Source organism: Cyanistes caeruleus, chromosome 26 (genome assembly GCF_971803275.1).
Source record: "Cyanistes caeruleus chromosome 26, bCyaCae1.hap1.1, whole genome shotgun sequence".
In the NCBI taxonomy this organism is placed as follows: Eukaryota; Metazoa; Chordata; class Aves; order Passeriformes; family Paridae; genus Cyanistes; species Cyanistes caeruleus.
In genome coordinates this window covers 2,421,944-2,449,450 of record NC_141726.1, presented here as the reverse complement: position 1 = coordinate 2,449,450, position 27,507 = coordinate 2,421,944, and the positions used below count along the sequence as shown (strand labels likewise).

The following is a 27,507-nucleotide window of genomic DNA, read 5'->3' as shown; positions in this document are numbered from 1 at the left end:
TCCAGCACAGACAGTGCCAGGAAGGTCACAGAAGAGAGACAAAGCCACCTCCGTGCCTCACAAGGAGGCACAACTGCCAAAAACTGGGCAAAATCTGCCTCTGGTTGGCTGTGAATGGGAATCCACTGTTCATCACCCTGCTCCAGAGCTCTGGTTATTTCTTCATAGAGCCAGTACAGCCCCAGCCAGGCTCTGAGCAAAGGCTGCCTGAATTAATTGATCAACAGAAGGCAAATAGACTTCATCCATTCTAAGCAGCCGTGCAGTCCTTTCCCAGCAGCTGTCACTGCTGTCTCCACACCAGCCAGGGCTCCTGTGCCTGTTCCTGGGCAGTGAGCAGCCCAGGAAAAAGAGATGTGAACAGGTGAGAGTCACATCAAATCATTTTAAAACATCATTGTTTCTGCTGAGTTTGCATTTAATATGCTGGCCATATTCACTCAATAAAACAATTAATGACATGCCTTGAGTGCAGCATTTTCCCTCTGCTCAGCAACATCTTTACACTCACAACCTGTGTCAGACTGACCACTGCACTGACAGCTCCTCACTGAGAGCATGTCCAAGGTTATCTGGTCCCAGGGGTGATGGGAGGGATTCCCACCTGCCTGAGCAGCCCCTGGTCAGCCCATGCACCTTTCTGACCACACAACATGCACCAGCAAAGCAAAGCAGGTGCATTTGTCCTCCCTGCAAAGTGTCAGTAACAAGAAACCACCCCCTCCAGCCACTCTACAGCCAGAGCACAGGCTCCCACCTTAGCATAGATGTTATTGAACAAAACAAGGCATCACTTCACACCCTGATGCTATTAAACTGTCCCTTACTCACCACATGTTACCCTTGATAAATTTTCCCCCAGAACCTTGAAATGACCTGCAGACAAACCAGGGCAGGATTACTGGTTGGTTTTACTCAGGTGTTTAAATATCTCTTTATTGCCAGCTTCAACTGTGGTTCAATAAATACAAAATTAAAAAAAAAAAGTCAATAGATTTTTATTAGCATTTATAATAACTATTATTATTGTCTTTATTATTAAATATTCCAAACCAACTGAGATTCCCTGGAGATGTCTGACTATAGTTCAAACATGAGATGCACACAGAGTCCCTTATAATATTATATTACATTTGTCTCAAGCTTATAAAAATATATATTGATTTCTCAAGTGTGTATTTACAGTACTTAATATGTGGCTAATGAATATAAAAGCATCTGGAGATGAACCAACTTGATTCCCATTTGGTTTCTTGTGAGGGGAGTGTTGCAGATGCTGCTCCAACAGGACTGGGGCTCTCCCAGCCCGTGGAGGGGCAAGAGCCTCATGGCATGCCAGAGGCTGGATGGGAAGAGACCAGGGTCCTTTTGAGGCATTTCCCTTGCAGCTCCAAAACAGCATTGCTGATTAATTTAATTATCCTACTTCCCCAAGGAGAGAAGCTGAGAGGATGCAAGTTAATTTTAATATCATAACAACAATCTATAGCTTAATCTACGAATTTTGTTATCTGGTGTTGGTGAGGAGCTCAATTAAAAGTGTTTATTCTTGCAAAGAGCTGGGCTACAAGGCTGCTTCCATGGGGGCTTTCCTTTCCTTTCTTGAAGGAGAGACCAGGAAAGCTGATGACTTCCGTTTCTGCTGAGTGAGAGCCCATCCCAGAGCTCCCTCCACACAGCCACAGCCACTTCCCACGGGAGCCACAGGTCCTGGCCAGCCCCTGCAGCCCAGGGAAACAGTCATGACCACAGATAGCTGTGCTGAGGTTTATCCCTTTGCAGCTGGGAAACATCCAGAGGGACAGAAAAGCAGGATTCCAGTGGCCACGAGTGGCACCCAGAGCCAGCCCCTTCTCATATTCCTTATCCCTTCTCATATTCATATTCAGAGCCTGTTCTGGGGGACTCGAAGCAACACATTGCTGCCTGCTCATGTCCAGCTCTGTTCTCCAAGGTGAGGCACACTGTCACCTCACCAGCAAGCCCTGGATGTCTCCAGACCTCCTTGAGAGCAGGTGAACCAGCCTAGAGCCAGCTCCTCCAGGGGCAACTTCCCAGCATGGCTCCTGCATCCCAACAGTGTTTGAGCAGGGAGGGGGGACCCAGAACCAACCCCCTGCCTACAGACCTGTAATACACTTTCTCTAGAGATAAAATGTAAACACAGAGAGCACACAAATTGCATTTGATCCTTGGGACCAGGCATTTCACTAAATGCAGGGCTGGGTTCACTGCTATTCCTCTTCAGGGTGGGAAACAGCGGGATGGCAAGTGGCCAACCCCACTGGGCGTGGGCCAGACTTACAGAAATTATTTCTGTTAAAAAACACTATCCAAAAGACACTGGAGAGGGAGCATTTTGAACTGCAGAGGGGGCAGGAAGGAAAGATCTTGTTTTCCACAGAGAACAACAAACTGCCCAAAGCATATGCAGCTTCTCTCAATCCTCATTCAGATCCTCATCCTCTCAGAGCAGGATAACAGGAGGGTCTGATAACTGGATAACTGGAGCAGATTTCCAACCAGTCTCTGAGCACCTCCCACAGCCTCCATCCCCTATGTAAATCTTTGCCTTTCAGCATTAATAATTCACTTGTGATACTTAAAGATCATAATAAAGCCTTACAAAACTCCGTACAGAGCTGCAAATACCCATTTAATTAACTAACTTCAAGGAAAGTTGTATTATTAAGATGCTATTTATATCTTCTCAGGGATCAGGCTGCAGCTATGGGAGCTGCCAGCATGCCAGGCAGGCAAGCACCATGCTCACAAAACAAAGTGTGGGCGTGCCCTGGATTGCATGGATTCAGCCAGCACCATTTCCTCTGTGCTTTACTGGAGAATATTTTGTTTTGTTCACCACCTGAGGTGTCAAAACTCGGTGAAGTAGCTCATGGAGCAGAAGGGATGCAACTGGGAAAGAGTTTCCTTCAGTACAGATGGGGAAAGTCACCTTCCAGGCGTTGGGCATTGGGTGAGAGCTGCTCTCTAAATATAAAAGCAATAAAAACTCCTTGTGGGGTTGCTGTGATCTGTCAGGTTGTATAAAAGTACCCATGGATTCACCAGCAGGATACTAGGTACAGAAGTGTTGTCTCTGGATTAAGACAGTGCAAAAAGGTCCATCCCACCCTGTGAACTCAACTACCACATGAAATGGCATCAATACAGTTTGACTCATCTTACAAAACAGTGCTGGGGAGAGCCCCGTCCACCCAGGCACGCTGCACCATCCCGGGAACGCTGGGCTGCCCCGGCACAGGGGACAGAAGCCCTGCTCTCTTGCCAGGTGTTTGGCAGCACCCAGTGATTTCCACAGCCCACCTGAGACCCCCAGGTTTCAGAGGTGGCTGGGGCCAGCTCCTCCCCAGGAGCGCAGGGCAGGTGCTCTGCACCTCTGCAGGACACGGCTTCACACCTGCACGCCTCGGCCGTGCATCTGGATGACCTGGGCCCGGAGCGTCTGGATCCCGCTCAGGATGGTCTTCTGGTGCTCTGCCAGCGTGATCCCCAGGCTGAGGATGTCTCTGCAAAGTGAGCCCCACGTCAGCCAGGACAAACCAGCCCCGAGCAGCCCCAACACCCACTGCTCTCAGGCCATACACGCACGAGTGAAAAATCCCCAGCCTTTTATCCCAGCCAAAGCAATAGTGACACTGACCAGGCAGTGCCTGCAGCACACCAGGCGTGGGGCAGCTGTGACCCTGCTGCCCTGTGCTGCAGCACAACAGATTAGCAGGAAATCCCATTGGGTTTGGCTCTGCTCTCCAGCAGGGACAGCAAACGTTGCTCTCACTGCACCCACGACACAAGCCAGGAGAACGGGTCACTTACTGGGCCGTCATCCTGGCCACCGACTCCAGGTAGCAGTAGCCAGCAGCAGTGAAGTTGTCCTTGTATCTGCCCATTTCTATAGCTTCCAGCCACTCACCCACAGAGCTGAAAGATGGGAAGGCTGAGAAGGTTCTCTTGGAGAGGGGGATGGACGTGCCATGGGACCTGCCAAGAGAGAGGGTGAGGAGGAGGGAGTGGGGCACAGCATGAGAAGGGGGATGGGCAGGTGTGGCAAGAGGGTGGTCACCTGGGGCACGTAGAGCTGGGACACTTGGGGGGCTCCAGGCTCTGCACCAACTTGCTCAAGGTGTTGTGGATCTGTGAGAACTTGGGCCTCTGGCTGCGGTCCTTCTGCCAGCAGTTGAGCATCAGCTGGTGGAGGGGTGGCTGGCAGTTGGCCGGGGCAGGCAGGCGGAACCCATCCTCCACAGCCTTCATCACCTGCACGACATGAGGGGCTGGGGTCAGGCAAGGCAAACCCTGGGGCAAACCCCTGGGGCGAGCCTCCCTCCTCACACCCGGCCTGGGAGCAGCTGCAGGGCACTCACATCCTGGTGGGACATGTCCCAGTAGGGTCTCTCGCCGTAGGACATGACTTCCCACATGACGATCCCGAAGCTCCACACGTCGCTGGCAGGACTGAAGTGGTGATACTGGATGGCCTCAGGGGCTGACCACAGCACCAGGCTCTTCCCACGCTGCACAGGCAGAAGGGCAGGAATGAGTTATTTGCCCAGCAGGATGTGGCCAGTGCTGGCAATTCCTGGGCAGCCATTCACCATTCATCATGCCCTGCCTGGCATCTTGGGGTGGACACTGAGCAAACCCATGTGCCATGAGCACATTTAGTACTAAGAGAAAACTTTTTCCTCAATTTGTTTAAAATGTCACTGCAACTGTATGCTACATGGGAGTGTGAGTCCTGAAATATTAATGGGAGAGGAGAATGTCCCCAGGAAAAGCTGATGGCATTTTGTACATCAATATTTAATGAAAACCACCTCACAGCTGTACAAACACAAGTCCCTTTGCCCCGATTTGTGCAGAGGGGTTGTGGCTGGAGCAGGCATGGTGGCTGGAGCAGGCATGGTGCCAGGCCCTGCTCTGCAGCTCCCTGACCAAACACATTGGATTTCTACCTGAGAAAGAAGTTCAAGGTGCAGAGTCCTTGTTCATACTTGAAGACGGAAACGGGAGCCTAGCAAAAGTGTTGACAACAGCATGTGGAAATGCAGCTCACCATGGTGGAGAAGATGGTTTCCATCTTGTCTTCCTGTGGCTGCCTGAAGCCCGTGATCTTGCATGCCAGGCTGCTGCTCACCAGGACCTTGTGGGCAGCAAGGCTTTTGTGTACGTAGCCCATCTCTGCCAAGTACACCATGCCAGAGGCGATGCCCTGCAGCATGCAGATGAGCTGGATGCCTGTGAATTGCCCCTCATGTTTCTGTGAAGGCAGAGCAGGAAAAGCCAAAGGTCAGCAATGGAACATGGCCAGGAGTGCCCAAGCTAGGCAGACACCCCAGTACTCACTCTGAGAAAGGAGTCCAGTAGACCGTTCCCCATGTACTCCATCACGATCATCATGGTGCTCCCTGCACAGACAGACAAGCAGCACGGTGTGAGTGCCACCATCACTCAGGCAGTTCAGACTCTGCAGGGGTTAAAAATCCAGGTGCCAAGCCCTGCACTGCCTGGCTTTTGGGGGAGATAAGGACATTATCTCAGCCAGGCTGTAATGAGCACTAGGTCCAAGGCTTCTCTCTCATTCCTAGCTAGGAATGGATTCCAGTATCAGAAGTTCCTTTCATCAGAGCCCTGAAGCACATCACAAAGGACAGCACAGCCCAGTGAAAGCAAAAGCAACCAGCTCAGGCAGAATACTTCCTTTCCTAATAAAAAGCCTAGCTAGAATCAGCTCACATACTCTGGTTTCTTTGGATTTACATGAATATCCATTTAACCATTGCATCCATAGCCTGGTTCCACACACGCGCTCATGGGGGAGAGCTGGAGCAGTCAGTCTCATCTGTTTTACTGACAGAATCTTGCTTCAATTTACTTTTATTAAGAGCACACGTGCTTGGCTGCTAAGCCAGTCCCACTACCTGCATTTATTAATCTAGCTGGAAGCTTTTTATTAATCACCAGCATTCAAACCCAGCCGATGCATGTGGGAACAGCTGCTCTCAGGGAGCCAGCTGCACCTCTAGCACCAATGCAGCAGCCCAAGCCCATTCCTGCACAGGAGGAACACACATACCCCTGGTGATGACCCCCTCGAGGCGGATGACATTGGAGTGGTCGAACTGGCCCATGGTGCAGGCCTCGGCCAGGAAGGAGCGCTGCTGCTTCTCTGAGCAGCCAGCCCGCAGCGTCTGGATGGCCACGGGCAGCTCGCGCTTGCTGGGCAGCTTCAGGCACCCCCGGCACATCTCCCCAAACTCTCCTGCACAGCAGAGAAATGGGTGAAACACATCCCTGGCTGCCACTCACACCAGGCCATCCTGAGTATCATGCCACTCCTCTGACCCTCAGCCATCTCCAGAGTCTCTCAGCTGCTCTCTCCCTGCTCTGCTCCAGTGCATATTGTGTTTTATCCCGTGAGAGGAGGATTAACCCCCTGTCACCAAGGTTGTGCTCTGGGCCTGGCTAGTTCTGCCTCTTGGTCTACTTTCCACAGAGCTGGACAGAGCAGGACTGGAGGTTTCCTGCAATCCTTGAGTAAGAACATCCCACCACACAGCCATGCGCTCCGCAACACGACCTACGAAATTCCCAACATAAAAAAATAATATTGGCTTTACAGCAAAAAGTGTGTAGCTATGAACAGCTTTATTGATTTGAAAATCAGGTTCTTGTTAGGTTATTAGTGAGACAATCACACTCCCAAATTCCTTAGATTTAAATGTCTTCCTTAGTAATTTCTTTCTTGATTTTTCAAACACCAGTTTGCTTATGAAAGGTACATGGGGCTCCTCTGAGCTGCTCCACACTGCAGTTCAGAGACAACCTCATCCCCTCCTCAGTGTCCTCTCCCTTTCAACACTGTCCTTCAGCTGCAGGCAAAGCCCTTCCCTCCTCCCTTCCTCCTGATGCTGCTACAGCTGAATTTATCTTTAGGAAAAGAAATGACAAAGAATGATCACGTTTCCCATGTTCTGGCACACAGTAGCCATTAAGGCTGTAGGGTCCAGTCAGGGGATTTTAATTTGCTTTTAAGTTTTAGGCAGTGAAGTTGATGAAAATCAATAAATCATTAGGTTCACGTATTTATAAATAGTTTTCATGCTGCTGTCAAACTGCCCAGATGCAGATAATTGCTGATGCTTTCTGGTCCGCATGGCGTTTCCTTGGCTGTGCTCAGTGCCTCAGGAAAACACCAGGAATGTGGAACAAAGCTTCTGGATAAGATCCTGCTGCCATCCTCTGCTGCAGGCAGGTACCCCCAAGACTGGAGCAATGTCATGGCACTGCCATGGCCCAGCCAAAGGGGAGCACACCAACACAGCCCACCAGCCCCTGGAACTCACCTGTCCTGATAATCCTCTCAATTTTGATGCTGGCATTATCCAGTTCCTTGGCAAAGAGGTGCACAGCCTGCATGGGGTCTTCACAGGTGCTGGGGTCAATGTATGTCCTCCTGGTTGGTATTTTAACTACAGGAAAGGCAGAAAGGGCAGGTGAGAGGACAGAACTTCCACCTTCCTGGGAAGCACTATGCCAGTTTATCCCTCTCCTGGTCTGTGGGCAGAACCTACGTGCCACCTTTCTATAAGCAAAGCAGAAGACTCAGTTCTAAGGTTTTTAAGAAGTTCTTTTTTAGGATTAAGTGAATACAACTGCTCTGTTCCACTGCCACAACCCCTGGATAAAGGAGAGCAGCCCCTTTGCTCCAGTGAAGCTCCCACCCTCCAAAGCCAAGTGAAATGGTCAAGGCAGGCTCTTCTACTTCTGAGGTGCTTTGGGGAACAGAAACAGACCAGCATGTGTGCACTCCATGGGCATGTGCCAGGAATCAAATAAACTTATCAGTCCCAACATCTGAATTCCCTCTGACAACTGTTGTCTCTAAAACTATCGCTGCTCAATAATCCAGAGTACCCCTGGAAAACAAGGCTGTTTGCTTACGCTCATGAAAAGCTGGCAGAATAATTTATACACCCCCTGTAAGCTGCAAGTACCCCCATTTCCTCGGGCAGGCAGTGACCCACACAGACATTGGCACATGGAGCTGTCAAGCCCATGGTCCTCAGAGAACCCTGCTGTGTCAGCCCCTGCTCTGGGATAACACCTCAAAAGTGAGGGCTCAGGGCTGCCTTGGTTAACAATGATAAATCTGGGGATCCCCACAGTCATGGCGTGGGCTGGGCACCACTTACAGTGGAAGTACAGCTCCTCGTCCCCGTCCTGGCTGGCTTTGCTGTACCCACACTGCCTGCAAAGAGAATGAAGATGCACACCAGCACTCGAGCAGTACCCCTTACCCCAGCTCAAACCCCCCTGGAGCGTGTCTGGCCCTGCTCACCTCCTCCAGACTATCAAGCCGACCACCATGGACACCAGCACTGTCAGCCCCACGATGGCCCCCACTGCGATGATGAGGACGGGGCTCTGCTCGCTGGAGGCCACTGTCACTGAGGGAGGAAGCAGAGCCGGTCATCAACGTGCTCTGGGGCAGCTTTGAGGAGAGGAGCTGCCTTGGTCACTGCTCCCATGGCCAGCCTGTGTCCTCCAGAAGAGCTGTGGGAGCAACCACCCGGCTCTTCACCATCCTCACAAGAATTCATGTTCTGGTTCAGCTTTAAGAGCCCAAGCTGGTGGGATCAGTCCAATGTGCTGCAGGCAGCACAGACAGAACAACCCAGCACTGCTGCACCAGCTCCTGGTTTTGTTAATCTGAGCTGAGGAAGAATCCTGTTTATCAGAGGAGCATATCAAAATTTATGGCCTTACAAATAGTTTTCTTTCATCACATTAATCCCTTTTCCTCCTGCTTTTGCAAAGAAGGGTATTAGATAGCTACATTCTCTATAAAATTTTTATTGGCTTCAATTAATTCTGAAATGTCTTCTGTGTGGCAAATGAAGGCAATTTAAAGCCCTGTTAAACACAATCTGTGGGAGCTGTTCTGAGCCAGCCAGCTCAGCCTTGCACTTCCAGCCAGCGTGGGGGATTGTGCCGGAGCCCAGCATCCCTCCAGCCCTCTTTTAGTGAAATAAGATGCTTTTGGACCACAGTTATGAATGGGAATTTAAAAGGAGAAGTCTCAGCAGATAGCACTGATGCTGGCTGCCCTGAGCCAGCCAAGGAGTAGACAAGCCAAGTGGCTCCTGAGCCAGGACAGCAAGCGAGGCAGGGAGCAGTCATGAGCTAAGCACGTTTTTGGGCAATCTCGGCCAAAGAGCAGAGTCTGTCCCAGCCTCCTCAGGAGAAAGCAGCCAGAGAGCAACTGCCCTCACTGACTCTTCACTGAGAAGAGACAGGACAGGCTCCCCCAGGACAGGCAGGGCAGCAGCACCAACCCCATCAAAATCTAATGGGAAAACGCAAGGAAAAGCAAATTCCCGGACAGTAGTGGGACAGAGTGGGTCCCTCCCTTAGACCTGGAGAAGCAGAACCAGAGGAACAGGTGCTGCTCCATGAAACCAGGAGCAGCTGGGGCACGAGCTGTGAGCACAGCATCCCCAGGGCTCAGCTCAGAGCCCTGGCAGGGACACGAGCCCTGCTGCACTTACACTCTGCCAATGTCTCCACTTCAATGCCAGGGTTGTAGTTCCCGTAGTCTGGAGAGGAAGATGTTCGGATTTGGAAAATATAGAGGGTACCAGGCTTCAGGTTATTGACCGTCACGGCCGTTGATGTGGTTTTCACAGTCGAGTAACTCTGATCTCTCTGATCCTGTGAAATAATGAGATAGCTGAGATGGAGCTGGACTGACAGCTGCGCCACGGAGCCGGCATGGAACAGTCGTACCCTGAGCTCTGGGCCCCATCAGGACAGCCTGCCCAAAGAGCCAGCCTCCAAAAGAAACAAAACAGTCACTGGATGTCTCACGAGCAGAAATGACACGGGAAGGTCACAGGGAATGGCAGATTGGGCCGGATTGTGCTATGAAGACATGAAGGCAGAAGATGGGGTGGTGGGGAGCAGCTGTGCAATGTTCCCCTGTGCCGGGCTCAGCTGTGGCACCAGCCAGCCCTTTCCTGAACTGTGGAGTACCGGAGCAAATCCATGGGGATTGGGAAACAGCAGGTGGAGCCCCAAGGGGCACCCCAGCCCCAAAGTCTGGCACTGGCCCAGCCCCACAGTCTGACACTGGCCCAGCCCCACAGTCTGGCACTGTCCCAGCCCCACAGTCTGGCACTGTCCCAGCCCCACAGGCTGGCACAGGCACTGTCCCAGCCCCACAGGCTGGCACTGTCCCAGCCCCACAGACTGGCACTGTCCCAGCCCCACAGTCTGTCACTGGCCCAGCCCCACAGTCTGGCACTGTCCCAGCCCCACAGGCTGGCACTGTCCCAGCCCCACAGTCTGGCACAGGCACTGTCCCAGCCCCACAGTCCAGCATGGGCTCTCGCTGCCCTGCTCACATCACTACCCAATGTGTTTCCATTCAACACCTTTTCCCCTTTGAATTTCACGGTTAAAACAAAAGCTTTAAAAGCAAAGATTAGGAACTCAGCTGATACTCATGTCAGCATCAAGTGCCTCATTTCAGTGAATAACTGCTAAACTGAATTTAAATTTTCTAGCCAAGGAGGAAGGTTCCTCATTTCATACCCCAAGTATCAGGTTGGTGCAGCCCATTTGCACAGGAATTAACATCTTGGGCTCCCGCATTTGCCCTCCCCCACAGATCCCTCCTCTCAAATCTATCGGTTGCTGAAAATCACATTAATATGAATCAGCTTCACGGTGGCTTGTTTCTAAATACAGAACGCTGACATGTCACCTGCACAGTGTGCCTGACATGCCGTCAGCTCCATAACGAGCCTGAGCACACGCAGATAAGGTAATTTGCAGAACTGTGTCATAAACTGCATTTATTTTGATTTAGAGCCTTGTCCCTGCTCTGCCCACTGGTATTTCTCCTAAAATTCCCAACCTACTGCACCTGTCAAACAGCAAGAATTTTTAAAATCAAGAAACTAAAAATATTTGCTGGGTCCCCTGCCAGGTAGAAGGGCCACTCACAGCTCACCACAGTCACAGGTTTGTGGCTCTCAGTCCTAAACCAGCACAAGGTCCAACACTCTCCTAGAGAGCAGAGACCATCTCCTCCAGGATGTAGGAACCCACTGTGGTGTCTCGGCCCCTGGCCAGCTGGAGTCACACAGGGGTTGGGCACACACAGCACCTGGCACTGCCCCTGAGGGGAGCCAGGGAAGGACAGCAGTCAGCTGGGGCACAAGCAGAGCTCATGGAGGTGCCCAGAGCCTACCTTCTCAAAGTACTTGACCTCGTACTCGGTGCCATTGGCAGTCAGGAAGCCTGGCTCCTGCCAGGACAAGGAGACTCTCTTCTGCTCCACCTTATCCGTGCGGATGTCAGTGACAGGAGTTGGCGCTGAAAATGCAGAGGAAATGGGCAATGAAGGGTGCTGCTTCAGGAAAACTTCAAACAGCTGCAGAGTGTGTGGCTTCTGCAGACACCAGTCCCCTCTCTCTGAATCAGGACTGGAAGAGCTCCCAGCTGGGGAGCATCCAACGGGAGAAGATAGCAGTGAAACAGCTTTGTAATCCGTGGGCAGCCTGGAACACACCAATGGAAAACTGGCAAAAATCCTAGGGGCACCCTCACCCTTAGTGCTGCTGGGGGCTCTGGAGATGGGCCCTGGGCTCTGAACCCCTGCTGAGGATGTCTGGGAAAGGCAAAACACAGTGTTTGATCAGGAGGGCTGGTGGGACATACCAAGGCCTCCAGAAGCACCTCACACCAGGTCTCCCCCATGTTACTGGAGTGCTGGGAGGATGCACCCTGCTCTGAGAGCAGTCTGTGCCTCAGGAACTGCCTGTGTGTTTCTGGTCAGCACAAACTCCTTCCCTGACATGAGTGCATCCATTTAGTTCATCCACTGCAAGATGCACTTGCCAGTATTCCCATTTTAACCAGGTGTGGCTCCAAACAAGTCTCCAGCCTACGCAGGCAGCAGTTCAGAGCCCTCAGGCACAGCAAAAGCTACATGGGGACATTATTTACAGCTTGCCCTACTTCCCATGAAATCAGGACATTCCCTGGACCCACCTCTGTCCCACCAAGACTCCTGTGGAGAGGAACAAGTCCCTAGAAAGTAAACTTAAGTATCTGTGAAATTTTGTATTTATTACTTAGCTCATTAATCTTTGCTGAAATAAAAGGCCCTCATGATGTTTTATTCATGGGGATTTGCTCCTTGATTCCAAGTCCCTTCCTGTGAGAGGAGTCAGAGGGGCTCCTGAGCAGCTCCCATTGCCCACACACAGCTCCCTCTGCTGTGACCCACCCCATGGTGTGGGACACAGTCAAACATCATCCCCCAGCACTTGCCTTGGGTCTTGCTCCTGTAAGATAGGCTAAGTGCTCCTTACTGTGTATTCCCATCAATAAAATATCACACAGCTGCCCTTCTGTATCTCTGAATCCAGGAAATGGACTGGAGAGACCTGAACACATGGTCTTGACTGTTAACCAAGTCACCAGGAAAAATCCTGCTCACTCACAGATGTGCTTTAGAACAGAGCCCATGGTACACGACAGAAAAGTAGGTGCCAGCCTCAAACATGTTTAAAAAACATTAAAGAAAATCACACAGGCTATAAAGCATTTCACACTGTGAAAAAAAATGTGTTTCCCATCAATATTTTAAGCTCTCCTATCATTGCCTCCATTCGAAAAAGCAAACATTAAATTATTCACCACTCTGCCTGATTTTATAAACTCCATTCCCCTGTACGTGGGTTTTCTCCTCTTGATTAACCAGCGTAGCAGCAGAACAGGCATAAAACTACATGTGGCACCTGGTCCCTCCCCAGAACATCTTGCTGCATCCAGCAGCTGTACTCGGCGAGAGATGCCCCTGCACCCTGCCCTGCCTGAGCCAGCTCTCCCTTCCCTCACATCCCAACACAGAACATGCCCTGGCCACCATCCCAGGCAGCTCCTGCCTCAAAGATCTCCAATCCGAAGCAGAGAAGCTGCCTCACCAGTCAAAACACATTGGATTTCTACCTCAGAAAGAAGTTCAAGGTGCAGAGTCCTTGTTCATACTTGAAGAAGGAAATGGGAGCCTAAGAAAAGCGTTGTCAACAGAATGTGGAAATGCTACATGTGGCAGGCAGCCTGTTCAGGGCAAAGACCCCAGGAGCTCAGATATGTGCCCCAGAGCCAGCTCATCCTGTGGCCCCTCTGCCCCGTGGTCACTGAATCAGCCCTGGGCATACACAAGCAAATCTACTTTGGAGGACCAAATCCAGCTCCAACCCCTTCTCCAGCCTCAGAAAGGAGGATGCATTCTGGCACTGGTTGCATTATTAATCAGCAGCAGATTTAAAAGCTCTTTAAGGCAGGAGCCTTGTATTCCTGCCGGGAATACAAATGACATGGGCCTGGACTGCACATTTACATGGCTAATGCAACTCCACTCCTGCAGGTGAACAGTTCTGCTCGCTCCTCAAACACTTTTATTTAGTCCCATGCTGGGGACAGATTAGAAAAAACACAGTATTAATTTTGCCACCTGCAGACTAAACTGCATCTCTTCACTGCAATTACAAGGAACGACGGACAATTCCCTCTGGTGACTGCTGGAGGGGAAGGACAGCATGGAGCTGCACTTGGAGCTGGATTAGAGGAGCAGGATCTGACAGCTAAATAGGGTCTTATTTCTTGTTTAATTCTTCCTCTGAACCTGCTTATCAGCAGACAGAGTTCCCCTGCTGCTGCAAACTACTTCTGAGACCACAGCATGACAGCCACCACAGAAGTCACCACTGCCCAGGCATCCCTGGAGTCTCCTTCCTCCTGACCTCTGGCCCCATCCAGCCCTTCTCTGGTGGGCTCTAGTGACAGGGGGCTGCAGAGTCAGGACTCCAAGAAGCGACGTGTTCAGAGGAGCAGCTCCCCAAGCTGCCCCTGCCAGCTGTGGCTCTGTGTCCTGCCCATGCAGGGTCCCCTCTTCACAGTGGGGTCTTACAGACAAATTCAGCTGTGAGTTTGTGACCACCTTCTCCCCTTCTTAGCTGATAGGCATGGGTTAACCATGTTAACCCTGTTAGCCAGTGGTGCAAAGGCAAGAGGAACCAGGGCACTGGTGCCTTCTGACAGGGCAGCCCCAGCCTGGCACTGCCCAGGAAGGGACACCCTCAGCAATAAAAACTGTCATTGTTCCAGGAAACTTCCAAGCCTCAGCTGCTTGGGTAATTCTGAGCCACCATCTGCATCTGGAGACTTGACAGCTCAGCAAGAGACATTGATTTTGAACAGATTACAGGATTAATTATCCACATTCTTTAGGTGCGTTTCAGAAGCGCACGGTATCGAGTAAAGGGCTGAGATTTCCTCCTTTTCCAGGGGAAAGGCTGTTTTCAGCAGCCAAGGCATGGGCTGGCATCACTGCTTGCTGCTTTGCTCTCTAAGAGAACAGGGCACTCACTGCCCACAGCCGGCCTCTTTTGCCCTGGTGGGAGCTCCAGAGCACCAGTCCGTCTGTCTGACCTCTCCGAGCTCACCACATCCCAGCCTGTTCTCTGTCCCCTGGCCTGAGCTCAGGAGGCAGAAGATCTTCCCAGAGCTAAATCCATCCTTGAACAGCAAAGATCCTAACGAGGAATGACACCTCTGCTGAGGAGCAGTCTGCAGCACAGCATCCCCCAATGGAGCCACAGGGATTATGGCATGAGGCAAGAGAAAGCAACAACCTGCACAAAACCATTTGATCAAGCAGTGGGAAAATTATTTATAACAAGATCAAAGTTTAATCTCTTCAGATGAAATTGTTGGCCAATTCCTGCCAAGAGGTACCTGAGGATCATCTGTCTCCATTAACTGTGGCTTGGGAAAGGGTTTTCATGCAAATTAATAATGTAACCGCAGAGGAACGGACAAGGACACAACAAGCCAGAGCCGACTGTCCTTCAGCACAGCAGACAACAGAGGAGGGACCTGACTGTCCTTTGGCACAGGCAACAGCCGAGGAGAGACTCCTCAGCCAGCCCCACTGGTCAGGAACCTGTCCACAGGCATGGGCACTCACTTCCCCTTACCTGAGGGAACAGAAATGCCAAACTGGAAATGGAAGGGGACAATTACAGTAAGAATTGTGTCACAGACCAGCGCAGGATAGAGAGAGGAAATCAATTTTTTTGGTTCTGAAGGACAGCCAACATTTGAATTATCTGTTTTAAAGAGCTTTTTGATGAATGAGCCGAAAATGTTGCTTCATCAAAGGGGTTTTCTTTTATGATTTGTAAATTCAAACTGCAGCCAGATCACAGAGCAGACTTGTCCCTTCACAGCCCAGGCTGTCACCACGCTCACTCCTGAATCAACTGCAACCCCCTGAGAGTGCCACGGGCCAGTCTTCATCAGCCCCTCTGCCACACCTAAGCACCACATCTGTGCCACCAGCACAAACCCAGCAGGAACGGGGCGCTGCCACAGCACGGCCGTGACCACACCACCCACACGCTGTGTCCTGCCAGCAGCAAAGCCACCAGAACCCTGGCAGCAGAGCAGAGCTGACCCACCTGCGCGGCCGGTGGACACGGTCACCTCGGCGTACTGCTGGCCGGCCAGCGGGCTCACGGCCGAGACGCCGTTGAGGGCCACCACACGGATGGTGTAGTTGACGTGGGGCAGCAGGTTCACCAGGGTGACCGTGCGCTCCACCAGCCCCGTCTGCTGCGGCACGAAGCCCACGCTGCTGCCGCACTGCTCGCAGCGGCCCGGGGACACCGCGGGACAGCGGCCACACCACAGGCTGTAGGTCAGGTCGCTGCGGCCACCCGCGTCCGCAGGGGCACTCCACTCCAGCACCAGGGATGACTGCCGCAGGCTGTACACCAGGTTCCTCGGGGCAGAGGGTGGACCTGGAAGCAAAAGAGGGTCTGTGAGCAGGTGGTGGGACAAAGAGAAAGGTCTGGGAGCAGCGGCACGGAGCACAAGAGCACGGTCCTGGGCAGCCAGAGCCAGGGGTGGCACAGGGGGACACGAAGGCATTGGTGCAGCACGGGGGGATGTGGGACAGGGGATCCCAGCTGGAGGGATGCGTGTGCACCACAAGGCACAGCTCACAGTGTGCACGAGAAGCACCTGTGGGGTGACGGGGTGACACCCCTGAGCACCAGTGGGGACCGGGTTAGGGTTAGGGTTAGGGTTAGGTTAGGGTTAGGGTTAGGGTTAGGGTTAGGGTTAGGGTTAGGGGTTAGGGTTAGGGTTAGGGTTAGGGTTAGGGTTAGGGTTAGGGTTAGGGTAAGGGTTAGGGTTAGGGTTAGGGTTATGGTTAGGGTTAGGGTAAGGGTAAGGGTTAGGGTTAGGGTTAGGGTTAGGGTTAGGGTTAGGGTTAGGGTTAGGGTTAGGGTTAGGGTTAGGGTTAGGGTTAGGGTTATGGTTAGGGTTAGGGTAAGGGTAAGGGTTAGGGTTAGGGTAAGGGTTAGGGTTAGGGTTAGGGTTAGGGTTAGGGTTAGGGTTAGGGTAAGGGTTAGGGTTAGGGTTAGGGTTAGGGTTAGGGTTAGGGTTAGGGTTAGGGTTAGGGTTAGGGTTAGGGTTAGGGTTAGGGTTAGCACCCTGCCCAGCCGTGCTTAGCAGAGACGGAGGGTTCCTCATGGCTGTGCTGGCAGCTGGACAGCATCCATCAGCAGAGCAGCTGGAGTCCAGTACAATTAACAAGAGGCCATTTAATTAAAACCTGTGAACTCTAGTGACTAAACGACTGTGCCCCAGTTTTACGAGGGAGTCTGCAAGCCTGACTGCACATCTGTCTCATCAGCCTGCAGCCTGTGAACTCTGGCTTGTAGGGACAGCCCCTCCATGCCCTCCCCACTGCAGCATCACCCTCGGGACCGTGAGGTGAGCACACAGTGGCAGGGGGAGCCTGGGACAGCCGTGGCTCTGAGCTGCAGGACAAAGTGCAAGGAGCAGCCGTTCCAGCGAGACGTACGTGTGCAGGAGGCAGATGGTGGGTCTGAAGGAGACCTGGAGTAATTGGTCTGGCACAAACAGAATGTGGAGGCTTCCTCATGTGTGAAGCTGTGCTCAGGGCATGGAGAACAGAGAGGGAGACGGAGGGAGAGCTTGTAAAACCCTGGAAGGCAAGCTGAAAGAGAGAAGAGATGGTGTTAAGGGGAAAGCAACATAGGACAAATGGGGACATGCCTGATGACTGCATTTCCCTGTTTCCTTGGATCTCCTTTGCTGCCACTGGCCAGCAGACACCACCCTCTAAGCTGCCTTTCCTGAGCACCTGCATGATCCTGGCACCAAGAGAGATGTCCCTTGGTTTTACCCAGAAGAGACATGTGGGTTCTGCAGCTCTGCACTGACTTTCATTGTAAATGCCATTCCCTATCTAGGGTGCTAGATAAACCAGGAAAAAATAGCAAATGTTAAAATTACTCCCAAAACTTCCAGTTCCCTCTTTAGAGCTGAGGAACCAAATCAAAACTAGCAGAATATTCATAGAATGGAGACACAGTTTGCTTTTTCCTTTAGTTAGGCAGCACTGACCACCATACAGGGCAGAAATATCACTGCATCAGGCAGGATGGGAAAATCATTCCTGTTTACAAACATGAAGGGATCCAAGCACTAAGCCCAGAGCCCCCATCCCCTGGATGTGCCTGTCACACAAATCTGACATCTCATAGTAGGAAACTGAACATTTCCAATTAGAGGTGTCTTTCAGACTAGTCCACCCTGTTTTCTAACAGCCAGAAGTAAGCTTACAGACGTGCCTGTCATTAATAATGGCACAAAATGCCCCAATCTGCACATCCCAGGAGCAGGCACCACAACCCTGTGTGGTCTCATAAGGAGCCATGGGCTTTACTTGCTAATTTTTTCCCTTAGCTGTCCCAAACTTGCCCTTGAGAAGAACAAAAGTGCCCAGTACATATGATGCATCATATGTGTGTCTCTGTTTCTTTTTTCAGAGAAACTCCCACCTTCTTCTACCTCATCCTACGAGTGTTTTTCTTGGTTTCCAGCTGGTTTAGGTGTCCCTGTGATTTCACAGTGCTTATTTCTGCAGTGGGTATGTGACAGCTCTCAGGAGATCAGGTCTTCAATTTATAGAATGAAATTCTCTTTTTTGTCCATTGCTTTCTATCCTGTTCCTGGTCTTCTGGTGTTACCACAACTAAATTATTAAACAATGAAATTAAATAATTCATTGCCCCAGAGCCAAAGAAAAGCAGCCAGATGGGTCAGATGGATCAACTGCCTCTCTCCAGCTCCAGCACTGCTGACCACAGAAGCTCCTCAAGCGGGTCTGATCCATGTCACTGACAGAGAGAGCACGTTCCCCCCTCAATGTAACACTGTCTGCACACTGCCAAACCAGCAGCAGAACCAGCTACACTGATTTGTGCAGCAGGCTGGCCCATTACCCAGCATGAATAACCACGGGAAAGGCTTCTCTTGCCACCTCATCTGACACAGCTCCTCAGACAGGAGCCGGTGCCTCTGCTCAGAGAGCAATGTCCTCTCTCATTCCCAGCCTGTGCCACAGGGAAAGCAGGGGCAATTGAGGATGCAGAACTAGAAAATGCATGGTTTCCTACTCCAGTGGCACAGGACAGCTTTCAATTTCCCTCCCCAGTGAAGTCCTACCAGCAGCAGTGCCGTGTGTGCCAGCGTGAATTAATAACAGCTGCAGCCTCCCTCAGAATGCCTATACAGGCATTTATAATTAACACTACAACTCAGCTGGCTTCCAAAATCAATTCCTTTCCAGTTTTGGTCATGGAATTGTATTTGACAAAGTTCCTCTGCTTTAATGTGTGTTAATTTTCTCTGTTGAAGCAGACATTCATGAAAATGCTCTTTAGGAAAGCCACAGCTGGGAAAACAGGCAGCCAGCACTGGGGGTGCCACAGCAAGAACCGGGAGAGCACCACAGGTTGAGGCACCCCAGCAGCCTGACAGTCCCCCCCCCCCAGCAAAGGACAGGCTGGAAGCACTGGCCCCCCCAGCCCTCAGACTTGCATCCAGCCCTCCCTGAGCAACACTCCAACCTGCAATCTCACCACTGTTCACAATCATCCAGGCTGTTAACGACGCATCCTTTGCAGAGCTCCTGCTTGTCCCTCTCTGGACCAGGCTGGCACAGCTGTACTCCAGCTATCTTAATCCCATTATTGAGCTGAGCAAGTCACTGTTTATTATGCTCCAAACATTTCACCAGTGCTTCAGAGGCCAAGTGCCTCAGGCCAGTGGGAAGGAGGGGGCAGCAGCCCCAAGGACGGACAGACGCTGCCGGCTGTGCTCATGGACAAGGACATGCAGCCCAAACCAGACAGGGCACCTTGTGTAAATCACTGACACAAGAGTTTCAGTGGTGCACTGAGGTGGCCAAAGAGCCTTGCTGACAAACGTTCTCGGGCAGCAGAGAGGCTCCTGCCCCCTCCATGCTGAGTTTGAGATCTCACCTTGTCTTTCCACACCAGCTGTGATCAATAGTGCAGGCAGAGGGAAGGGACAGCAGCCGTGTCCAGTCCCTGTGCCAGTGTGAGAGGGACAAAGTCAGCACGAGGAGCAATCAATGCAAGCACTGAGTCAGGCTCCTCTCACCTCGGTTCCATGTCTGCCAGGATGGGAACTTTGGGCTGCAGCACCCCAGAAAATCCAAAAACACTTTGCCTTCCACACAGTTCAGAGATTTTAAACAACTGGTTTTCAAAAAGCAGCCTATGATCCAACACATTGCCAGCAATTCTGACATTTCTCGACAGTGCTACTCTGTAATTTTTGTCCTTGTTAAATAATTTGTGGAGTACTAAGACAAAAACTTGTGTCCAAGGGCAAGATCTTTGTTCATCCCCAACAATGAGCTCTTAACAGCTGAAATTAAATTTACTGATTTACAGAAGAAAGACGGTCTTGAAATATCTAACAGAGTGCATTTGATGAATCCAGCCAGGACTGACAGAACCTCATTGCTATTTATGCCAGAATGTTCCTCAAGGACACACTGAAGCAGGCACATCCGCTGAGCCAACTGCAATTCACTCTTGTCTCTCTCAGCTCCTGATGGATCCACCCAAGGGCTCCTGGTGAAGGACTGGCTGACCGGCCTCTCCAGCGCCCTGCAGAGCACCTCAGCTCACACAAGCCCCCTCAGCTGTGGGCAAGACACATCCCCCTCTGTATTTCAACAGCCCATCCAACATGTTCATCCAGCAGCCAGATATCCGTGACCTTAACCTCACAGGAATTCTGCAAACAACTTGTGGTGCTTGTAATTGTCAGAGTAGTTTGCTCTGAAATTAAAGGTCACGGAGCGATTTGTGTCTGAATCTGTCACGACTTCCATAGCTGTAATTATTTCAGACACACTGTGAACCAGCAATGTAATGTGCAATCCCGAATGATGAATGCCTCCAAGCCTGGTCATTACTCCAGAGAGGCTGAAATGAGAGCTCGTTTTACACGGCTGTTCCATGCATGTGGCTGGTGGGCAGCAGCATCCACCACCCGGCTGATCCCACCTCCAGAATTCCTGTGGGGTTCCCTCCAATTCCACAGGCACAGGGCCTGGCTGTGGGAAGCCTGTGGCTGCATCGGTGATGAAAGCAAAACCTGGTGCTTTGTGCAACTTACAGAGCCCCAGGAGGAAAAATAAACGTATGCATAATCCTCCAGCATCAGTCAGCAGATAAAATACACTCCAGGAGCACTTACAGGTTTGTAAGCTAATGTATAAAAGATGAAACAAATCAAAAACTCTAAGTGCTGTACATTTGGATCCATCTTTTTTGTATTTTAACAGAAAAGCAGACCTCAAGCTTAAGAAGGTATCTTTGCAGTAAATGACAAAATATTGTAACTTATTATTTTAAATTCCTCTAACTTTCAACTGAACTGTTTCTTTTCCAGCTAAGGACCCTGCAGTGACACAATGCTGTGGTGGGACATATCCAATGGACAGAAGAGCATCTTACTCACCCCACATCCCACTCCCACCCTAAACCTTTGCTTTCTCCCTAAGAGAGATACAATAAATCTTCCTTGTGTCTTGGCCATAGCAGGATGAATTCAACAAGCTGCTCAAAAATCCATCCAGAAATGCAGACAGAGAAGGGGAATTTCTGTTATTCCCCATTCCAAACAGCACCTGTGGACAAGGCTGTCACTGAAGCCACCTCCTGTGCAAGGTTTCCCTCCCCAGAAAAGCAGCAACACTCATCTCTTTAAAAGATCATTTAAAAATCCTGACAAAGCACTAGTAACTCTTTCAACTCTAAAACTCTTTCCTGTGATGTCATTCCCATGTAGACAAGGGACACAGCCACTAATCAGAGCATCACTGAGCAGACTGAGCAGGGCTCCAGGTGCTGGTGAGGGGGAGCAGAGCATGGGACACAACAGCAGTGCAGAGCTGGCTCCTGCCAGTGCTGTCAGAAGTGGAGGAAAATGAATTGAGGAGGAAACTTCGCCAAGGCACAAATTTACGTTTCTGTCAAAGAAGAGTAGCTATTTTTGGTAACTGGTCTCCATCATATTAATTCAATGTCTGGTTTAAGTTGTCTCATTTGCAGCAAATCTGGCTGGTAAATATTAACCTTGAGCTTTGTTGAAATTCTCCTTGCAGATATTACTAGGGATTGGATAGGAAAGATGAAGCAGGAGACAACTTCGAATGAAAATGTCAGGCAGATCCCCCACATCATGGCTTCATTTACACAAAAGCTATTGCTACACACCACAAAACAAACGACACAAAGGGCTGCAGCTCACGCCTGACAAAATTAATGGCAAAAAGATATCAAAGCTGAGAAACAACGTGAAAACAAAACAGGGATCATCCACAGAGCACAGGACTGCCCACTTGCCTGCCGTGCATCATCTGGGAATGGGTTTTATGGCCAGAGTAAGCACAGAGCAGCATCTGGCTACAGAGATACATCAGACAAGACAAGCAGTCTGAATGCATTTTCAGTGACAAACTCTCCTCTCCTTCGTGGGTGGATGTTAAACAGACACTAAAGTTGTGCAGTCCCACCCCAGAGACGGCTGCACTCCACCAAATGCCAAAATGATTCATCAGAAACATGCAAACTTGTCAGGAGTGCTGGGGTGCCTCTGGAGCAGTGGTGCAGGACAGAAGGATGGACATGGAAAGACTCAGCTCTGCTGCAGCCAGAATTAGGAGAGTCATAAGTCCTATTGGCCTCTTTTTCATCTCTCCTAATTTCTGAGCGAGGACACAAAGCTTCTCTTGGTACAGGATGCTTTCAGTAGTTAAATCAGGGTTACAGGGACACCAGCTCTGCCACCAAGTTTTAAACACCTTCACCAGCTCATCTCCTGCATCCTCCACTGTCACCAGCACCACAGTCCTGCTGCCACCACCCCCCTCAAGCACCACCCTGGCCACCATGCCACCCTGCAGGCACCAGCAAAGCTCCCACCACCCCCAGTCCTTTCAGTCCCACAAGAGCTGCAACAGAACCTGTGGCAAACAAGTTTTGTAGGCCAGCAGGTTTCACACCCTCTGAGCCCTCCAAAGCCACCACCACAGGCTCACAGTGGTGGAGCCAGGTGTATTGTGCCATCCCCTGGCTGGTTTAGCACCCCCAAACTCCCAAAGTGTCCATCTGCCTCCAGCTCAAGGGATTTTGTCTGCATTGAAGAATTTCCACAGCCTTGGCTACTTTCATCAGAAATCTTTTAAAGCTATTCATTTAGCACTATGCTAATGCAGGGCTGCAAACAAACCCAAAACTTTCAACCCTTAAAAACTATTTTCTGATATTTGACCAGACATCAGACACTGCTCCACAGAGAATGACTAATGACCTGCTTTCTGTGAGAGGGGAGAGAAACTTAATTATGTCCATTAAATTACTTCAAATATTTTTCCTCAGAGAATATGAATTATTTAAACTCAACACAGAGAAACCTGAAACATTAGCAAAAGCCTTCTGGGACTCACTATGTAAATCCCCACTCCAAACAGATGTGGAAAGCATGGCAAGCTGCCACACAGCCACTGAAGCAATCAACTGCACTGAGATTTCAATTTGATAGCTTTAATAAGGTCCTCTTAAGGAGAAGCCACTGCCCAGAGCACCGGGAAGGGCATCCCACCACCTGGAGGCAGGCGGCACCATCAGCACACTGAAAAGCCTGGAGGTGCTCCTGAAGGGCAGATCCAATTCCACGGAATCTCCTACTGCACCACCTGCCTCCAGCGTGGGGGAACTCTCCCTGCCTGGGACTATTTAGCTGTGCTCCTCTCAGTCTGGTTTTGAGGGGAAAATGAAGACATCCAAGGTATCATCTTGGATGATGACACCAGGCATGGGTAGCAAAGGGTCTTTTCAGACGAAGAATGCACCCCCTTGAGGGATTGCCACCCTGGCAAGAAGGTGCTGGGGTGGCATTAGCCCAGCAACTCTCTCCGTTCAGAGGCTCACACACTGTGAGGAAGTCACCCCATGACAAGCATGACAGCCAGCATCCCACACCTGGCTCTCAGCTGCCTTTGAAAGTGAGATGAAGTGGTCACAGCCCCAGGTTCGTTAGTGGGATGCCTTGTTAAGGCAGAGGGTACGTCCATTTTTGCAGCTGTCCTTAACCATAACCTTGTGAGCTGTAAAGCCACCAAATTATTAAACCGTGTCCAAAGCATATAAATAGGGATATTGATGTTCTAGAGTAATTTTAACATTACAGATAAAGCTGTGGGAAATGCCTGTCAGCATCCAGAGCTCTGGCACATCTGCCCAACCATGAGCAGCAGAGGACCCCCATGCCCTCCAAATGCCACCCTCCAAACAAACATCTGGGCGTTCACTAGGAAGCTGCCATGATCTAAAGAAACATTGCTGACAAAAGACAATTCCACTTGTCCAAACTGTGCTCAGGCACCAGACAGGTCTGGCAGCAGCATGGACTGACACAGACACTGCCAGGACACCAACTTTTACCTCTGCATCCCCCATCCTTCTCCTCAAAGCCAGGGCTGCACATGCACTTCCCTACAGGGACCAGCCACTCGCCCTCTGCGCTGCAGTGCATCCGAGGGGGATTGTCCACATCCAATTCAGCATGGGACACACAAGTGCCCTTAACTTCCACCAAGGTCACAAAGGCCGTCTCTGCCACCGTGTCTGGGAACATGGCCAAGTTCTGCACGGTGGTGAGACACTTCTTGTAATAGACCCGCACAGAGACCAGCGCCACACAGGCGCCCACGTCCTGGAAGCCCAGGTGGAAGCCTCTCTTGCTCAGGTGCCCAATCTCCCTCAGCTCGGTGTTCAGCTTCATCTTGCGCTCGCCCAGGTCTCCCTGTGTGAAGCTCTCATCAGCAGCAATGGTGTCAATCTTGGTGTGCTTGCTCTCATGGACACTCCGGCCCAGGTCAGAGTCAGACTCGACATAGTACAAGTTGAAAGTCTCCTTGCAAGTGCTCGTCACACCAGGGATGCTGTTGCAGTCCCGCAGGGTGAACTTTAGCTCAATGAAGATCCTCTGGCCGTCACGCCTGGCGATCCAGCCCGTCTGCAGCCAGTTGTTCTGGTTCGGCTCCATGACATTGCACACCTGGTACGTGCGTATTGGCTTGTAGGTCTCATCCACGCCACTGATCTCTTCCCACTGGGGACAGAACACAAAGGGCTGTAACACACCAACCAGTATAAATGTCACTAGCACAAGCCTCCCCACCACAGGCCATTGTGTTCTAGGTACTGGAAGTCCTCAGCCCACCAAACCCACCAGCTGCAGTAACCCTGCTCCTGGAGCACCCAACACCTGAGCTCTCTGCAGAGGTGCAAATGTGAAGATGCAACCAGTAAGGCAGCACCTGCAGCAGATCTCAGAAAACGAGCGCTGATTCTGGACACATCCTCTGCTGAGGAGCCAGAGCCTTCATCTCCCACACGCTCCTCAGATTTTCTGTCCCTGGGAAGGTGCATGCACACAGTGTTACCACATGGTAACATGGATGGGGTTGGGCCACCCAGAGAAATCCAAGATGTCTAAGGAGATGTGACACCAGACACACCATCACACAAGGACATCAAACACCTTCATGAACAGCAGCAGCTTCTCTGCCAGGAGAAGTTTTAGCTGCAGCAGGACGAATCCTCCAACTGCAAGTGAAACAGTGTTTCCCCAAAGCTATCAGCAGAGATTCTGATCAGTGAAATGATGATTCAACCCTCACAGCCTGAGTGACAACCTGGCAATTTCCCAAAGCAATTCCTTCTGGGGATAAACTTATGCAAAAAAGTCAAAACATACACAGAACAGAGTTTGTTCTGCAAACAAACAGTTGTGTCACACAGGTGACTCCAGGACCTACTGCTCTTCCCTCTGAGCACTTTGTTTCCACTCGGGAAAATGAACCCAAAGCTGCAAGGAGCACAGCTCCAAGCTTACTGAAAGTGGCTTTAGATGGATACCAGCAGCAAAGCGAGGGGCTGATGGAACAAAAGTTACATGACACAGCTCCCAGTGACTTCCCCAGCCACAACCCTCGGATTCTAAGGGCTTGACTGACCCTTGGTGCTGGTGTGCAAACCACAACACAAAGCCTTAACTAGCCAATGTTTATTGGCTTGTTTTGGTAGTGTAAAATCCATTTTGAGGAGGGCCAGTCGTGGCGCTCACACAACCTCACCCCTCGCTCTGCTCCCAGGGGCTCCTGGAACTGATCATGCCAAGCTCCATTGACCTTGAACGAGGAGGTTCCTGTGGCTGCCAGCCCCCAGCCCCGCTCTGTGGTGAGCAAAGCACACATACCACAGGATGTCAGACTCTGCTGAGCACCGAGAGGCTGGTGGAGCCTTTCACCCTCTCCGGTGGTGCAGAGGGACAGTCCCACCCCATGCTTACCCCGTTCGATGGGTGTGAGGTCCAGCCCAGCTCTGCCTGCGATTCCTTTGAGTCCAGCAGGACAACTGCAGGGAAGACAGCACGTTAGGAAAACCACTGGCACAGGAAATGCTGGTAAAACCCACCCAGCCCATGCTCTGGGAAGCTTAGTGCCATGCTGTGCCAGGTGCCAGGGTGCGGGAGCAGCTCCCAGCCCGGCTCCACCAGCCATGGCATCACCGTGTGAGCACCAAGAGCCACCACGCTCTCGCTGCACACCCAGAACAACCTCACAGATACCTGATCAATGCCCTAACGACTGTGTCATCCCAGGGACGATTCCTCGGACACCACTCACAACACTGCCACTGAACCATGCCCACAGCGTGCGGATGCTGGAACGGAAAGGTACCAGCAGCTGCTTTGAAAGAGGGATTTTCCCTGGCAAACGACAGCGTTTTCCCACAAACAGCCAATTCTATCTTTGACAGGAAGAGCTATTTCCCTCAGTCCACAGCTTCACGATCCTTCCACAGCCAGCAAACAGCCACAGCCCCGGCCGGCAGGTTGAGCCTCGGGCTCAGACACCGGGAGCAAGGGGCGCGGCGGCGCATCCCCGGCGGGCACAGCCCTGACGGTCGCTGTGCTCCGGGATCAGTGGGGTCCGTCCGTGCCAGCGAAACCTCCGCGACCACGGACCCCAGCGCTGGAACCGCTCCCGGTCACGGTACCGGCAGCGCGCTGCCCTGTGCCTCCGCTGATCGCGGGGACCGGGACACCCCGGGCTGACCCGGGCACTCCGCGGGGACCCGTCCGTCTTCTCCCGCTCCTCCGGCAGGTCTCCGCGCCCCGGAGAGCGGCGGCACACCCGCCCCACAACCCGTCCGGCCAGCCGCGGAGCGACCCCACCGCCGAGCCGAGCCGGCCGCTCCCGGTACCGCAACGCGGGCAACCAAAGTCGGGGTCGATGCGGCGACACCGCGCGCCGAGGCAGCCGGGCACGGGGGACACGGCGGTGCCGGAGCACCGGGGACACGGCGCGGCCGGGGGCGCGGGAGCACCGAAGAACCGGGAGGCGCCGCCGCCCCGGCCGGCTCACCCTGCTCGGCGGCGGCGCGGGGCAGCACCGGCAGCAGCACCGGCAGCGGCGGCGGCAGCGGCGGCAGCAGCAGCAGCACCGGCAGCAGCAGCAGCAGCGGCAGCGCCGTCTCCATGGCGCCGCGACTCCGCGCCCCGCGCCGCCGCCGCGCTCCCGCGCCGCGCCCCGCCCCCGCCAGCGCGCGCCAACCGCCGCCAGCGGGGCGGGGCCTCGGCCAGCGCGGCCAATGGGCGGCAGGGGCGGGGAAAGGGGGCGGGGCCAGGGGGCGCGGGCGGTCACTCCCCAGCCGGCTGAGGGAGGGCGGCCTCGCTGAGGGCAGCGGGCAGCGATATGAGGGCCGCTGGAACTTCTGCTCTGGGCACGGACAACCCTCGCTGATGCCGAGATGCTGCGGCCGTAATGAGCAGTGCTTTGCCACCGCCGTGCCCAGCTGATGTTTGCTGCTGATAGCAGTGTTGGGTTGGAGCGGTTAGAGCCTCCTTAGCGGGGCAGGTCTCGTCCCTGCCCTGGCCTAGCAGCGATGCCCAGGAATGTCGGTTTTGTCGAGCCCTATG

General features: G+C 52.1%; 1 protein-coding gene across 2 annotated transcripts; it reads right to left on the bottom strand.

Moving 5' to 3' along the window:
- Positions 1-905: 905 nt before the first annotated feature.
- EPHA10 (EPH receptor A10) lies at positions 906-27,137 on the bottom strand. Of its 2 annotated transcripts, none has more exons than XM_086863497.1 (17): positions 26,954-27,137; positions 25,876-25,940; positions 23,964-24,633; positions 16,973-17,128; positions 15,561-15,902; positions 11,279-11,403; positions 9,573-9,735; positions 8,363-8,471; positions 8,217-8,272; positions 7,368-7,493; positions 6,098-6,283; positions 5,368-5,429; positions 5,078-5,281; positions 4,386-4,535; positions 4,085-4,278; positions 3,838-4,002; positions 906-3,530 (listed from the first exon to the last, which is right to left on the bottom strand). In XM_086863497.1, the coding sequence occupies exons 1-17, from the start codon at positions 27,066-27,068 to the stop codon at positions 3,416-3,418; spliced, it is 3,003 nt and encodes a 1,000-aa protein (XP_086719623.1). In that variant the 5' UTR covers positions 27,069-27,137; the 3' UTR covers positions 906-3,415. The 2 variants fall into 2 exon arrangements, with proteins under 2 accessions (XP_086719623.1, XP_086719625.1); XM_086863499.1 differs by having other exon boundaries at positions 26,155-27,115.
- Positions 27,138-27,507: the final 370 nt, after the last annotated feature.

Excerpts from the sequence above, each read along its gene's own strand:
- EPHA10 (XM_086863497.1), bottom strand. The coding sequence starts at position 27,068 with ATGGAGACGGCGCTGCCGCTGCTGCTGCTGCTGCCGGTGCTGCTGCTG. Across the intron at positions 15,903-16,972 it reads ACCATCTGCCTCCTGCACAC|GTCCACCCTCTGCCCCGAGG; the intron begins GTACGTCTCGCT and ends TTTTGCTTCCAG. Across the intron at positions 3,531-3,837 it reads GTGGCCAGGATGACGGCCCA|AGACATCCTCAGCCTGGGGA; the intron begins GTAAGTGACCCG and ends CTCACTTTGCAG.